The sequence below is a fragment of the Malania oleifera genome, chromosome 6 (genome assembly GCF_029873635.1).
Source record: "Malania oleifera isolate guangnan ecotype guangnan chromosome 6, ASM2987363v1, whole genome shotgun sequence".
NCBI lineage: Eukaryota > Viridiplantae > Streptophyta > Magnoliopsida > Santalales > Ximeniaceae > Malania > Malania oleifera.
The window spans coordinates 102,689,851-102,705,572 of NC_080422.1; the positions used below are offsets into that span (position 1 = coordinate 102,689,851).

A 15,722-nucleotide genomic window follows, 5' to 3' on the forward strand; every position below is an offset into this window, starting at 1 on the left:
GGGGGGGGTGTTTGCCTTAGGGCTTTAACAAGGTTTTGAGGGGAATTTTAGGTTTTGTGATTCAAACTATGAGACCTATGTTAGAGCAACCTAAGAGTACTCAAAATTGAAAATTCAATTTTCCATTCAAAATGCTGACCTTAATACAATGTTGAGTCCTACCCAATAATGCATCAAATTATAGTTTTTTCTATACATTGTACAACATTTACCCCAATTCTAGAGTCAAAACTACTTATACATAGATTAAAATGAGAGAAAGTTAGGATACCTACCTCTTAGGTTCTTCCTCTTCAGCCTCTACTTTTTATTTGCCTCTCATTTCTTCAAACTCTTCCTCTGGTTTCCCCCTACTTTCCTTTGCTTCTACTTCTCTATTCTCAATAGCTCTAGGAATTCTTCTTTCTAGCTTTTTAATGTTCCTCATGTACTATCCTTTTTTCTTCAATCCTTATATCCTCCTTCTTTCTGCCTCTCTATTTCCTTACTACTCGAATGGTGCTCTCTCTTGTTTTTTTGGTGTCCTCTTATGTTCTCCCTAGAATTCTCTAATTATAAGTTGGGAAACGGGAACGAATTTCTAACTTGGTCAAGATGTTTGGGTTGGTAGGGGGTAGGGTAGTGGATCAGGGCTGCCTACAAATGAGCCAAGGTGGTGGAGCAGTGGGGGCTAGAGCAGGGAGACAAGGTAGTGAAGTAGGGATGCTTGCAAGGGTTGGAGTAGGGTGCAGGGTAGTGGAGCAAAAGGAAAAAGGGGTTCCTACAGGTATGCCTGAAAGCGGCTTGGGTTTTGAAGGAATGGGCCCCAAATTGGCCTTGGGTTGAGTACAAGCCCATTGGGATTGATATTCTAAATTAAGCCCAATTAGGCCTTATTAACTTGGGCTCTAATTTTGTTGATGTATGTACTAAGAAAACTAGTCCATAGAGCTTCAAGGATAACCAGGAGCGGCTCTTTTGTTTTTGTTGACCTTATTGGTCTTATCTCATTTTGATTATGACAAGTACTTTGATATTTAATCGTTGATGAGTTTGTGTGCAAGACCAATCAGAAGTATCATATGGTGCACGCATATGGGCTTAAAGAAGACAAAGACCCTAAAGATCATTTTGTGTTGTAATTCATTATTTATCATTTTAGGTCTATAATAGTAAGATAGGAAAATGGTCTGTAATAATTAATGTCTTACCTGCATGGTAGGAAGGATAAGCTCAAGACCATAGATGGACCTTAGGGAACACCCTTCGATCGACCGACGCTGAATTTTTTCAGTGTCCTCAAAATGAAAAATGCTTAGAATGACCCTAGGACACTCACACATGCACATATATGTATGGTCATATGAATAGGGTGATTGCATAATTCAACAGAACCGAAATGCTCTTAAGTCGCATGCTCGGTCGACCGTACTCTCAAGTACAATTCTTCCCGATTAACCAAACCAGGACCGGGTCAACAGTTTGACCACAGTCCAGTCGACCGAACTCCATCCGAGTCAACTTTTTGACCACCCGGTCGACCGAGCCAAAATGCATAACAACGCCCTGGTCGACCAAGTTCCCACATGTGAAACTTAACAGTCTGGTCAACCAAACTACATAGTTCAAAAGGTTCCCAGTCGACCGAACCGGGCTAAAATGGAAAATCACCCTGGAACCTCCATGTCCAGTCGACCGAACTTGTAGTTCAATTAATGCCTGATCGATTGAACTTAAAGCAACTCGGTAAACCGAACTTCCTTCGATCGACCGGTGCTCTCGGGTTGCCCCATTATTTTTACCACGGTTAAAGTTTTTAAATGAGGTTAATTATGCTAAAATATTTTTAAACAATCTTAATAATTCCTTACATGTCCTGAACGGTTAAATTTTTGGGGAAGTTTATATATACCCCTTCATTTACAAAAATTAGCAAAATAATTAGCAAATTTTCTCTAATTTTCAAAAGCTCTATTTCTCACATCCAAGCTTCATTTCTTCATTCTTGCTCATTCTCATTGCAAACTTTGTTAAGTAAGAGTGTTATTTTGAGTATCTAGTTAAGCTTACACTCTCGTTAGTTCTAATTGATTTATATATATTTTATTCGAGAGTAAGCTTGAGTTTTTCTAAGAGACTTCATTAATAAGTCTTTCGTAGGAAAACTTCGTAGAGCTCGTGAGTTTTGCATCATCATTGCAATACTTAAGAGTTCGTATTGCTTTTTGTTTGTGAAATAAATTTTTACAAACCGTTTTCAAATATCTCGTGTGCTTATTTTTGAGAAAAATATTTTTGGGATATTTTGCTTGTGAAGATCTTTGTTAGTGTACCTCTTGATTAACAATATCATCTTAACACAAAGATCAAATAATTTTTACAAACAGATTTTAAATATCTCGTGTGATTTACTTTGAGAAATATTTTGTTGAGATATTTGTGCATATGCAAAAATATCTTTGTTGAAATATCCTCTGATTGATTTTATCTTATTGAACACAAAGATCAAATCGTTTTATAAATTAAATCTAAATATCTCTTGAGGTTTATATTTGTACAAAAATATTTGTTGAGATATTTAAAATGTGCTAAGGATATTTGTTTGTGCATTGTAATTGAAATCTTTATTTGATACAAAGATCATATCATTTACACTCTCAAGCACTGATTGCAATATTTGCATAGATATTTGAAGGTAGACACTTAGACTACACTGAACTTATCAAATCCTATTTTTTTGTAGTGTATTGATTATACTGTGCATATTGGGTACACATCTGCTTTACATGAAAGCATAATTACTGTACCAATTTCACTTTGAGAGAATACTACTGTATTTCCAGGCGTGGCCTGAGGGGGCGGTAATCCAGCCTGGGAAGAATTGTATAAGTTGATGTCACTCATGTGTTAATTGACCTGGTTGTAAAGGTTGAGGTTAGCCTTGTGCTAATTGACCTGGTTGTTTAGGTGTCGCTCCACCCGTTAAGTGAGCTTATAATAGTAATCCTTATACTTGTTAGACAAGACAGGGGCGTAGGTAATTTGGTCGAACGTCGATAACATATTGTGTGTACTGTTTACTTTTCTGCACTTTAGTTTTATTACACATGTATGTTTATTTGTTTTTAGCATAGACTAACCCTAGGTTGTGTAATACTGTTGTTAAATCAATTGACCTAGGCAATAATTTTTAAATACCCCTCTTGAGATTGCACCAAAGTTAATAGTTTTTTTCCTTTTATTTTTATTTTATTATTATTTTTGTTGTATCTATCATTTTGATTGTATTTTATAAATACAAATGAAGTATTGTACAATTCCTAGTGCGTGGACACTTAAGACAGGGCGATAAGGTTGAGCGAATTAGGGTACTCATCCAAAGAGCAATCGTTTACGCAAAAACCTTAAAAGACACATATTTGTAATTTTTCAAGAACCTAAGTTACATGACCAAATAAGAAAATCAACCTAAATATGCTTAAAACTAAAAAAATTAAAATATGATAAAAATACTTAGATTTTTCTATATAATGAGTGTCTACAACACCTATTTATTATTTATCTGAATAAAAAATGTAACTGGGGAAAAAAAATAAAAAAGCAAAGTGGAAAGATAAAATAAACATTGGATCATTGTATACCTGTTCCCTCATTATTGATCATCCCACCATTTACGTCATTGTATTTTACGGGAAATGAAGAAGATTCAGGCAAACAAGGCACAGAACATGTTTAGAATTGCCTCATAATTGGAAAGCTCAACACTCATTTCTGCATGTAAACAACTGCAGATTAAAACAGTGAGGGGGGATACATTTTCACAGCATCAATTGGCCTAACCCACAATCACACAAGCACTTCACAATCTCAGAATATATCAAAGGAATGGAAATTTGAGAGTATTTGGCCAAAGAATGTATTTTCAAAAGAAAGGATATTTTGGCTAATCTACTTGCTAATATGTTGCTAATTTTGCAAATGGACTCATATTTATAGTCATGGGTAAAAATATAACCGTTTAGGATATGATGGGAATAATTTAAAAAGTTCCAAATGATTAAAATGCAATTAGCTCGAAATGACCCTGTTTTACCACGGTTAAATTAATTTTAACCGATTGGGGTTCGGGTGCCTGAACCTAAGTTCGGTCGCTCGATCAGACACATGCTAAAAAAGGTCTTCAATGCAGTTCGGTTGCCCATATTACCCTTCGGCAGCCCGAATCAAAGTCAGTAGCAAAGCTTCGTAACTTCAGATGCCCGATCAAATGTCCAGTGGCCCGAATCCATGTGTTCGGTCGCCCAGGGTCCTTTTTGAATTAAAATGGTTGGTCGCCCGAGTTGGTGAACTGTCCCTTTCGAGGCGTTTGAGTGCCTGAGGAAGATAAGGACATTTTAATTCGGTCGCCCGAGGAGTTTTGTACTCCAAGGGTTCGGTCGCCCGAGCTCTATCAAGTTGCTAAGAAATTTTCAATTCAAGCACAATTTCAACACTCCTATATATTATATGTTATGTGTGTGAGTGTTGGGACCTAGAGTCTTACTAGGGTCTTTTCAAGGTGCCCTAAAGTCATTCAGCCCCTATGGTCATTTTGAGCTTACCATATATCCAATATGCATGATGTGTAGGCAAGATAAATACAAACCACAGCCTATGTTACTATTACAGACCCATATTACAGATATTGAATTTACAATTACAAATTACAAGTCTTTAGGGTCTTCTTGTTGCTTCAAGTGTCATTTCTTGAGATGCTCATCTAAGCCTGCACAAACACTTGAAAACCATCGAATACCTAAGTATTTGTCATTATCAAAACCGGGTGTGACCTATAAAGTCAACAGATATACATACATTAAATGTTTAGCCAGCTATTCATATTAGCAGATCGGTTTTACAATGTTTTAGTTATTATAAAATCCTAGAAAAATAGTAATATAAATGTATCAGTACATATGTATATAGTATCAGACCCTGATGGACAAATTCAGACAACAGAGTACGGTACCGTAGCTATATTCAGTTCAAAGTGCAACCACATTACTCAGATAGTATGTGGTATTCAGAAGTCAATCGTGCCTATGTTGTGGACAGGCTCCCCTTCAGATAAGAGTTGAGGGGGTCAATATGACCGTCGAAGTTGAGTTGACTTACCCTAGTCGGCCAGTCAGGATAGGTCTCGCTTTTGGGCCGCACAACCTTATCATGAAGGGTTAAATCATGAATTTCAGTTATCCATCTAGGAAATTTTCTCAGTTAATATATATATATATATATATATATATATATATATGTATGTATATTCAAGTTTACAGAAACCATAGATATACCTATGGATATTAAAAGTATTATGCTTAGAAAATTCAGGAAACAGTTTATGTTAAGCAACATAGGTATGAGCTATATTGAAATGTTTATATGTGTTACGCAAACTCAATTATTTATGGTATTTCCAAATTAGTTTTATAATATGAAAATTCACCTGTCACACACTAGTAATAGCATATTTCATCTTACTGAGTGTTATCTCATCCTAGTGATTTATAAATTTTTTTTCAAGTGATCCTGCTAGGCGAGCACATCAGGCTCGCAGGTGGAGGGACTACAATATTGCCCTGACTATAGGGTGAGTATTTTTGGGTAATTATCTTGAGTAGTCCCTAGGTTCAGATGAGGGTATTTTGAGTATAGTTGTGTATTTATATTTTGGGAAATATTTATGATACTCTGGTATTATATATATTGGCATGGTTGTATGTATTTTGCTTCCCACTGTTCAGGTGGTTTATTATGTCTCAGATTCCACGGGTCCTATAGGTTCCGTGATGTTGGTTTGATTTATATTAAAGGTATCAGAGTAGTAAAAGTTTTACATTTTTTTTTAAAAAAAAGAGCAAGAAAAAGTAGGTCGTTACAGTTTGGTATCAGAGCTTAGGTTGCTAGATTCTATAAACTTTAGAGTGCAGTGGAAGCAATACAAGAGTATAGGGAAGGATTTAAGGTTTTGTTCTGTAGTCTAGGTGTAGGATTTCTGTGGTGGTTTCTGTGTCTTTCCTGGGATGACGATTTCAGGAAAGCCATAGTAAACTATTATCGGGTCATGTGTCTAGGTTACAGGATTTGATTTTGAATTAAAGTTAGAGGGAATAGTCAACAGTGAATCTAAGATTTTAGTTGGATGAAAGAAATTAGATTTTCTTGAGAGATAAGATCCTTAAAATGTGTTCACTGTCTTTTCAGGATGGACCCAGGGAGTAGTGGTACAAATGTTGAGGGTGATAGAGCAGGACCTTCCAATATGGGAGGTGGAGATACTGATGTAGTATTGCGCAGCGCCACCTAGCAGGTGATAGCTGAGATGACTAGGAGCTCAAGGGAACGTAGCTGCATGATCGAGCAGTTTACGCGGATGAAGCCCCCATCTTTTGCTAGTGGTGTAACGACCTGCTTACTTATCAAATAATAAAACATAATCAATAAGATGGTCAACCCAAACCCATAGGTAACGGGGACATACCTGACATATACAGCGGAAACCTAAACAGCAGTACAAATAATCATATTCATCACACCATATATTACATAATACTAGAGTTATCTACATTCCTCAAAATACTGTATTTATTTACATTCTTCCAAAATATTTCAAAATACATTTAGGATCACATAACCAAAACAATTCTGATCCTAGTACATCGTTTACCCTCCTAACGGGGTAATATAACTGACTCAACGGTGGCCTCAACCCGCCGATCTCTCTAGGTCTCCTGAAAATTTAATTGATGTTGGGGGTGAGACACATCTCAGTAAGGGAAAATAAACTAAATACAGTTGTGTGACAACATGAACATTTAAGGCAATTATACATATATAGTACATTTCATATTTCTATAAACGTTTAACATATTGCACTGAATAATCACATACTTTCATATTTGCTAATAAATCATATCGCACATAAAACATCTTTTATAACTGATAATATTGAAAACATACCCAAGATGAATAGCTAACTAATGTCATGTATTATTCCCCATGACGAGTTGTGCAGCTCGAAGGCGGGACCCGACAATGGCTGGCCGACCACTGCCGAGTCAAAAATGTATGTAAGTACAATGGGCCCGCCACACCCTGGTCCAAACTACCAGGTGGACGTCCACACTCTACTGAAAGCCACATCGACTATCCATCTCCCACCCCCTCGTGGGGTGGTTAGCACTAATCTAATCATAAACGCCTGATCTATAAGCTACGGTACCGTGCTCCTAAACTAAACTAAACTAACATCCGAGTTCTGGTAACATATAATATAGTATCTTTCATATTTTCATAAATACAGCCTCGCACCGAACATTTCATAAATACGGCCTCGTGCCGAAATCATACATAAATACGGCCTCGCGCGAAATCATACATAAATACATCATTCTGAAAATAATCATTTAATCATGTATTTGTCAGAATCATAATATACTGTATACTTCCATAACTTGTCAAATCATACTGCATTCATATCATTATTATATCATAATATTTCTCCACGTAAAATAATATTCATGCCACATATTTGCTGTATAAAACCATACATTACATTTTAAAATCATACTTTCTGACATCTCATACATATATATATATATATATATACATTTCAACATATTAGTCGTATTTTTATCAAACGTACATTTCCTTCATAATCTATAACTATAATACATGCTTTCCAGAAAATAACTTATCTCATAAATAATAATAATTTGCATGAAAATGATTGTTTTAGTTTATTCCCTTACTTGGCTACTGAGAAAACCCTCAAAATATTATAGTCTAACACCCGTAGGATTTCTTGACCAATACCCTGAAAATGAAAACTCCCAGTATTAAACTTCAGTATTTCCACATGTATATCATTTCCTCTAACTACCGCAAGACCAAATTTGGCTTAAAAAGCCTTACCTTAACTCAATGATGATTTCCAACTTACTTTCACCAACGATCCGCTCTGACAGATTTGGAGAGAACTTCTCCAGAAGCGTCGTGGTGGCTTCGGATTGTCGATCCGGCATAAATTTGGCTTGAAATCGACGAGAGAGAGAGAGAAAGGAAGGGGAGAGAGAGAGAGGAAAGAGATTTTTTAATTTGGAAGTAAAAATCCGGATTTTTTATATTTATAGAGCTGGATTCGTCGATGAGCCACGTCATTCATCGACGAGTCCTTTAATAATTTCGTCGACAAATCCGCTCCTCGTCGACGAAATTCAGTCTGCTCAAAAACCTCTATCGGTATTTCCTCGTCGACGAATCTTGTCTTCGTTGACGAATCCTCTTATACCTTCGTCGACAAATCCCCTGTATTCGTCGACGAAGCCCTGATGATTTCCCTCGATTATCCCTTCCAAAGTGCAATGTCATCAACGAATGTGAAGCTTTCGTCAACGAAGTCAACTTCCTCTTTCTGTTACTGTCTTCATTTTCCTTCCTCTTTATTATTTAAATCCCATTATTATTCGGGTTGTCACAGGTGGAGCTGACCCAATTGTAACTGAAAATTGGGTCCAAGACATTGAAGAGACATTGACAGTGCTTCCATGTATAGACGAACATAAGGTAGTATTTGTGGCGTATAAACTGACAGAAGAGGCAAAACGTTGGCGGAGATCAGCAATATTGATTGAGGAGCAGAGGCCGGATCTAGTACTGGTGACGTAGAGTTTATTCAAGGAGTTGTTCTTCAAGCAATATTTTTCTGCTATCGTTCGAAGCGCGAAGGCAGCAGAATTTATGCATTTAGTCCAGGGGCAGATGTCAGTATCTCAATATGCAACTCGATTTATTGAGTTATCTCAATTTGCCCCACATTTGGCACCAAATGAGGAGAAGAAGATAAGAAAGTTTGAAGATGGTCTGAGGCAGAACTTGTTTAAGCAGTTTATCAGTTTTCGGGCTCAGACATTTGCAAAGGTCGTAGATAGGGCTACGGTTATTGAAAGTGACATCCAAAGAGGCATCGCAGCTCATAGTTAGAGAAAGAGGCCCACGTCTCAGGGTTTTCAGGTAAGTTCCAGTCGGGGCCCATGGAGAGGAGACTGTTATAGGAGAGGTTAGAGATAGACGACGGGACCTCGTAATTATTAGTTAAGTTTAAGTGGGTGCCACTTTCCACTATTAAGTGGAACGAATGCCAACCTACATGACTATAAGCTCCTATAGGACATGGATGAGACCTATCACTATGGTTCATATTTATTGATCATTATTTATGAGAATAAATTTGGGCTAGGCCTATGCCTAAGTAAGTGCGGAGTGAATTGTGGGTCAAATAAGTAACTCAATAGTCATAGGACGTGAATCTATTTAATTCATAAAATAAATATGTTAAGTTTATTTTGATTCAATTATAAATTGGTCAATAAACCTTAAATTCAAAGACGATTTAAACAACAATTTACGGATTATTCATTGGACGCTAACTAATTTTGCCACACCTGTACAAAGTTATACTAACATTATGTTTAAGAGTTTGAATTCAGATTCTTGTGGGTTTAAACAGAAAACATTACCATAAGTTTTGTCAAATTCATACAAATCAAAAATAAAGTCAAAATTCATACTCTCAAATACAAGTTAAATTTTATAAAAATTCATATGAATTTAAATCAAAAAGCCTAAAATCTCAAATTTTAAACATTATTTTAAAGTTCTCAAATCTTTTTATTTGGATGGAGAGAACATTAAGTATGTTTGCATAGCATGATTCATCAAACTAATATGATTTTATCATTTGTCTATATTTTAGATACTATATATATATATATATGTATATATATTTATTTATTTATTTATTTATTTGGTTGTATTAATGAATCAGTGCAGCTAGTGATAAGATTGGTCAAGATGAAATTACACTCAATATGGCAAAGGGCCGGTCCGGCCGGAGCAGGATACGGGTACCATAAAACCCGAATCAAAGAATCGGATAAGGTCCGGGTTAGTATCACGGACCCTAAAATACAAATAGAGTAGATGATCCATCATTTCCCGGATATTTCCCATCGCTCTCTCTCTATCTCTCTCACCCCTATTGGTTCTGCACCGGAGTCGTCCTTGTGTGGCTGCGTCTCTTGCAGACCACGACTCTCCAGATCGAGGGCAAGCCCTAACTCTCCATCGCCAAATCCCAACTCTTCGTTTCCCAAAGAAGAGAAGCGCAGGTGGAAGATTATTATTATTATTATTATTTGGCGAGCTAAATTTGCCCGATTTTATAGTTTTTTCTTTTGCGTAATTGAATCGATCTGTGCAATTTTCATTTGGATATCGTTTCTTACATTTTTCTGATTGAATGTGATGGATTTTGCTGATCTAGACGGTGCTAGGGTTGAATTCGTGATAAGATTGCATCTAAATTTTTTTGGCACCCCTCTTTTGTTTTCTTTGGTTTTGTTAGGGGATTTGCTCTAGGTTTCGTTGGTTTTTAAGATGGACGGAAACAAAGATGAGGCATTGAAATGCTTGAGAATTTGTCGGGAGGCGCTGGAGGCCGGGGATCGAACCCGCGCCCTCAAATTCGTCACGAAGGCACGCCGGCTTGATCCAACTTTGCTGGTTGATGATCTCCTATCGGCGATCGAAGGTCAATCCGCTGACCAGTCAGCCGCACCGGCAGGCGAATCATCATCACAGGCTTCGACGAAGCCCTCTGAACAGTCTTCGGTTCGGCATAGGGTTTCGGCAGGTGGGTCTTCTACATCGACCTCTTCAGTGGCTTACACGGAAGAGCAGATAACCATCGTGAGGCAAATTAAGAAGAAGAAGGATTATTATGAGATTTTGGGTCTAGAGAAGACTTGCACTGTGGATGATGTCCGAAAGGCATACAGGAAGCTTTCTTTGAAAGTTCACCCCGATAAGAATAAGGCCCCTGGTGCTGAGGAGGCCTTCAAGGCAGTGTCGAAGGCTTTTCAGTGCTTAAGCAACGAAGAGAGTAGGAAAAGGTACGATCTTGTTGGTTCCGATGAGCCTGTTCTTGAGCGGCGCACAACAAGGCATAATCCGCATGGATATAATGGATTTTATGATGCTGAAATTGATCCCGATGAGATCTTTAGGAATTTCTTCTTTGGTGGAATGCATCCGGCAACGGCTCAGTTTGGAGGGTTTGGCTTTGGGAGGGGCACGGGACCAAGGATGGGCGATCATGGGTCTGGAGGTTTTAATCTACGGACACTCATTCAGTTACTGCCGGTGCTTGTGCTGCTACTCTTGAACTTTTTGCCATCCTCGGAGCCAATATATGCCCTATCTAGGAAATATCCTTATGAATACCGATTTGTTACTCAAAAGGGCGTCAATTATTATGTGAAGACAGCAAATTTTGAGCAACAGTACCCTCCTAATACCCAAGAACGTGTGGCTCTTGAAAGGCGAGTTGAGAGTGATTACTTTTCAATTCTTGCCCAGAATTGTCAGCTTGAGTTGCAACGTAAACACTGGGGATTCATACAGGAAACACCACATTGTGACATGCTAAGGCAGTATGAGAGTGTGGCTTAATGTCTTCATCCAAGGTGGTTTGTCTTCCCATTTATATATGTTTTATTTTTGATGTTTGAAGAGCAACATTTTATTTACTGAGGGATTTTATAAGTAATGAGAACTAGTCATTTCATATCTATGTTTCTCTCTCTCTCTCTCTCTCTCCTTTCCCCCAACTAAATGATGCTTGACCCATACATATAGCAGTGAGGGGTCAATTGCGTGTGTTGTACCTTGAACTTTTTGATTAAATTATTGTCCTTTGTATATAGATATACAAGTAAATAAATTATTGACATAACTCTTAACAAGTTCTACTGATCCACTATCCAAAATTCTCACTCTTTCCCTCTCTCTCTCTCTCTCTCTCTCTCTCTGGTGTTGGAGACATCCAAAAATCTTGAGTAAGAAGCAATTGCTTACCTTGAAAATAATTCCTCTTAAAATCAACACCATTTTCTCCAAATCCAAACTATAGGATGGGAATCAGAACTTGAATTTTGATTTTATTTTTGGGCTTGATTCTGTGAACCAAACGCTGCTTTAGTTAAGCTATGAATGTGCTTATCCTGTGCAAGTTTTAAGCTTGAATTCAATATTCATCCTATTAAGCTTCCAAGTGTAAATACTTGATAACAGAGGCTTGTTCATTGTGTTATAGAATATCAAAAACCTTATTCTTTTTTTTTTCCTTTTGTTTGAGGGTTAAATTGACCTAGCTGCCTTTCTCTTAGGATATCAAAAACATTGAATTCTTTGACCATGATACTGGCCTAAATCTGAAGTAGTTTAAGCTATGAAATATATTCATCCCTTAGTGGAGCTTTAAGCTTAACATTTCAAAACAAAGAAATGGTACTTGTATATCAATGCACATATGCTAAATAAAAGACTTGAAGCGACTACAATTCGGGATTTTTTGAAGGTCAAGTTTTGGGGTTTTGGGAAGGAGAGAGAAGATATTTTGGTACTGAGCTGTTTTTACAATCTTGTGGTCACCTTGGCTGGAAAAGAATGCTAGAGTTTTTAAATATGAAAAGACTTCTCCAAGATTGCTTTGGGAGAAAGTTATTTTTCTTGCTTCTTTTTAGGCTCATTTTTTGGGGGTTTTTGGGTGTCTTTTGCTGGCCAATATTCAGAGGAATTGGAAGGCAGCTTTGGTGTAATTTGTTTCTTTTGAGCTTTTTCTTGGGGGATTTCTTATCCTCATTTCATTGTAATTATGTTTTACTTTTAACTTGTTTTATTATCTAAAAATAAATAAATATGACTTGAGGCGATATCTTAAAACGTTTATTTCCTAAATCTAGGATTGAAAAGGATGCTGTGTTATTCACAGGGGTTAGGATGAATTAAATTGTCATCTTTTAGGTGCATCTCACTTAGTTTGGAGGCCATTTCAATTTAGTATTGCTAAAAAGTGGGTTGTGGGTGAAATGGAGCAAATCCTTGTTGGCAGAAATTTGGGATGCATGGTCAGTCCTGTGTACCAAAGTTTGCTGTTGGGGTTTGTCTTTCAGATTTAGTGCAGTGTGGTATTCCATTATAACATTCTGAAGGGTCCTTCAGACCGGCAGATGTGAAAAATAAACGCCTTTCAGAAAGAGGGCAGCTTATTCTTATTAGAAGCACTCTACTCTCATCCACAATCGAGCCTTTCCATGCATATTTTTGTTTATTCTCTATTTTGGTTTCTAGGACATTAAAGGGTGGAAAAGTTTCAAATAGACTTCCTATGGTGAGACCGTGAGAGTTATAGCAGAGGAGTAAGGGTACTTTTATTAATTGGAGCAGAGTGTGCTATTCAGCCAATATCTAGATGGAAGCTTTGTTTGAAGTTGTATGAAGCCATGTTACAGAAATCATTATGATTGTTGGTTGAGTGAGTGTTGGAAGCAGTGGTAGGACTGAGGTGCAAATTTTTGTGGAGAAACTTGTTGGTTTTTCCTGAGAGATTAGCTCATTCTCTATAAGAAATTCCAACTTGTCTTAGGGTGATTGGAAAGGGATGAGATTTTGGGATGAATGTTGTTGTTTTTTGAGGGGTGGTGGGGGGTGGGGGTGCGTTCGAATCCTCTTTGGATTGGTTGGTGTAGTTGAATATTTGTCATGCTATTGCTTGCTTAATTAGAATGAAATGTAGTAAACTTAATGGAATTGACCCTAATTTAATAAACAGGGTGTGGTCAAAACAGGGCCTGCCGCATAATATGCTTTGCTTCTTTAGTTAAGAGGAACATATTGCTAATGCATTGGTCCATTGAAGGGCAGTTAGTAGGGTTTGGGAGGTGTAGCGTTATCTGGCCTCAGGCTTGAGGGCATTGTCCAAACATGCACTAATAGGGTAGGCTGAGTTTTACCTGATAAAGGCTATCATTACTATTTCTTTGAGTTAATTGTGGCCTGTGGGCGAGACAGGAACATAAATTCTAAATTGCATGTATCACAACTGTTGGTTTGTTCGCTGTCTTACCCTTTTTTTTTTTTTTGGTTTAAAATTTTAAAGTTCTGCTGTTAGTTTTTAAGTGCTGCTTGTTGTTGGGATGGTAATTTTGTAAATTATTTGTTAGTCTTATTTGCTGAATCGCCACCAATGCTCTCTCTCTCTCTGTGTTTTTATGCTCTCTCCCTCTCTCTTTCTAGTTTGGGAAGAGGGCAGGATTGTTGCTGCATGAACTTCATAATATCAATTAACTGATCACGTTCTCTAGTCGTTTGGCACAGTTTAGATTGTTATTAGGATTTGATTATGCTGAAATATATATAATGATATAACATCTCGTAGTTTGAATATGCATTGTTTCCCTTTTGCAGATTTCTTGTCGGTGCAACTATCAACATTTTAAATTTCAAAAGATTCATTGGGATTTGGAATTTTTTGCACTGGAGGGATGATGAATGTAGTATAGCTGTCACATTGAGATTATTTCCATGAAAGCCATGTCCTTACTTTGTCACCTTTATTCAATATGTCGTGCTGCTAAAACTTCTGGCAGCATATATATGCACCATGAATATTCTCTCTCCTGTGCCCTCTCGACAAGTTGCTTTTATGGTGGTTTCAGCAATTGCGTGCTGGAATTGGCATGACCACAGATTCAGACAGCATCTCAGAGACTATATTGTGCACAGACTAATTGAGTTTTATATGAAATATTGGTTGATATATGTTGGCCCCCGTGTGAAAAATTTAAGATCCGCCTCTTTATTTATCCTCCACGGCATCTTCAGAGCTGTCCATCTTTGCTGCCATATATGAGGCTTCATTGCTGTGATTTGCAGGCTGGTATGGTATGATTGGTGTTCCCCAATTTTTGGAGTGGCTGTTCAGCTGGAGTGATCAATATCATATTTTGCATTTTATGAATATAACATTCAAAATAAAGAGTCTTCTACTCTTTTTGTGACTCATCCATCTCTCTCTCTCTCTCTCTCTCTCTCTCTCTCTCTCTCATGCTTGAGATAAAAAGCTAGGACATCCAACTAGAATTAGTCAGTTAAGATTACCTAGATGTGGTTAGTCAAGTGTGGTATGCAGCTGCCGCCCATGTAAGCTTGCTTGTGTTCTCCAAGCAAGAGACCTTATGAACTTCATTCCAGTAAGATACAGATGCCCTTATGAAGACGAGAAAATGATAACCTCCCTTCATTAAAACTAGGCCGTGTAAGCAATTTAACTCTGCAAAAACACATTGGCATGATTTAAATAGGGTAGGCAGGGTACCTCCATTGTTTTAAGAGATTTCATCATGAAGACACAGTAGGTAGCTCTTTTACAGATGATTCTCAACTTCATGCAGAGTGCAATGAAAGTCTTAAGGTTATGTTTGGTTCGTGGAATGCCTGTTTTCAGGATTAAAACTTTGCTCCTAGGCATTGATGACGTGTAAGCAAATGGGAGAATTAATTTGACCCCATTGAGGCAGTTTGTCAAGAGTCTGTAATCTGTTCCAGCCATCCAATCAGACACAGGCATGCCATGGAGTGTTGTCTTTGAACCAAATAAATAGTTGAGGACTGTCTTCTAGGTCGGATGAAAAAGTCCAAGCAAACCCTGGTTGGACTTTCTTCTGTGTAGAGCCCACTTGCTCTCTTTGCCACTGCAAGACCTTGGCAATCAAAGGATGAGCATCATGGACTGTTGCAATGGAAAGACCATATTCTCAAACAAAATATGAGGTGCGCCTACCATCCCTCATATTGTATGTTTCAAG

At 37.5% G+C, this 15,722-nt stretch overlaps 1 protein-coding gene across 1 annotated transcript; it reads left to right on the plus strand.

The window, feature by feature from the left end:
• The first annotated feature begins 9,994 nt into the window (after positions 1 to 9,994).
• LOC131157241 (chaperone protein dnaJ 49-like) lies at positions 9,995 to 14,919 on the plus strand. The gene is made up of 3 exons (XM_058111233.1): positions 9,995 to 10,184; positions 10,421 to 11,540; positions 14,323 to 14,919. The coding sequence occupies exon 2, from the start codon at positions 10,453 to 10,455 to the stop codon at positions 11,524 to 11,526; it is 1,074 nt and encodes a 357-aa protein (XP_057967216.1). The 5' UTR covers positions 9,995 to 10,184; positions 10,421 to 10,452; the 3' UTR covers positions 11,527 to 11,540; positions 14,323 to 14,919.
• The last annotated feature ends 803 nt before the right edge of the window (positions 14,920 to 15,722 follow it).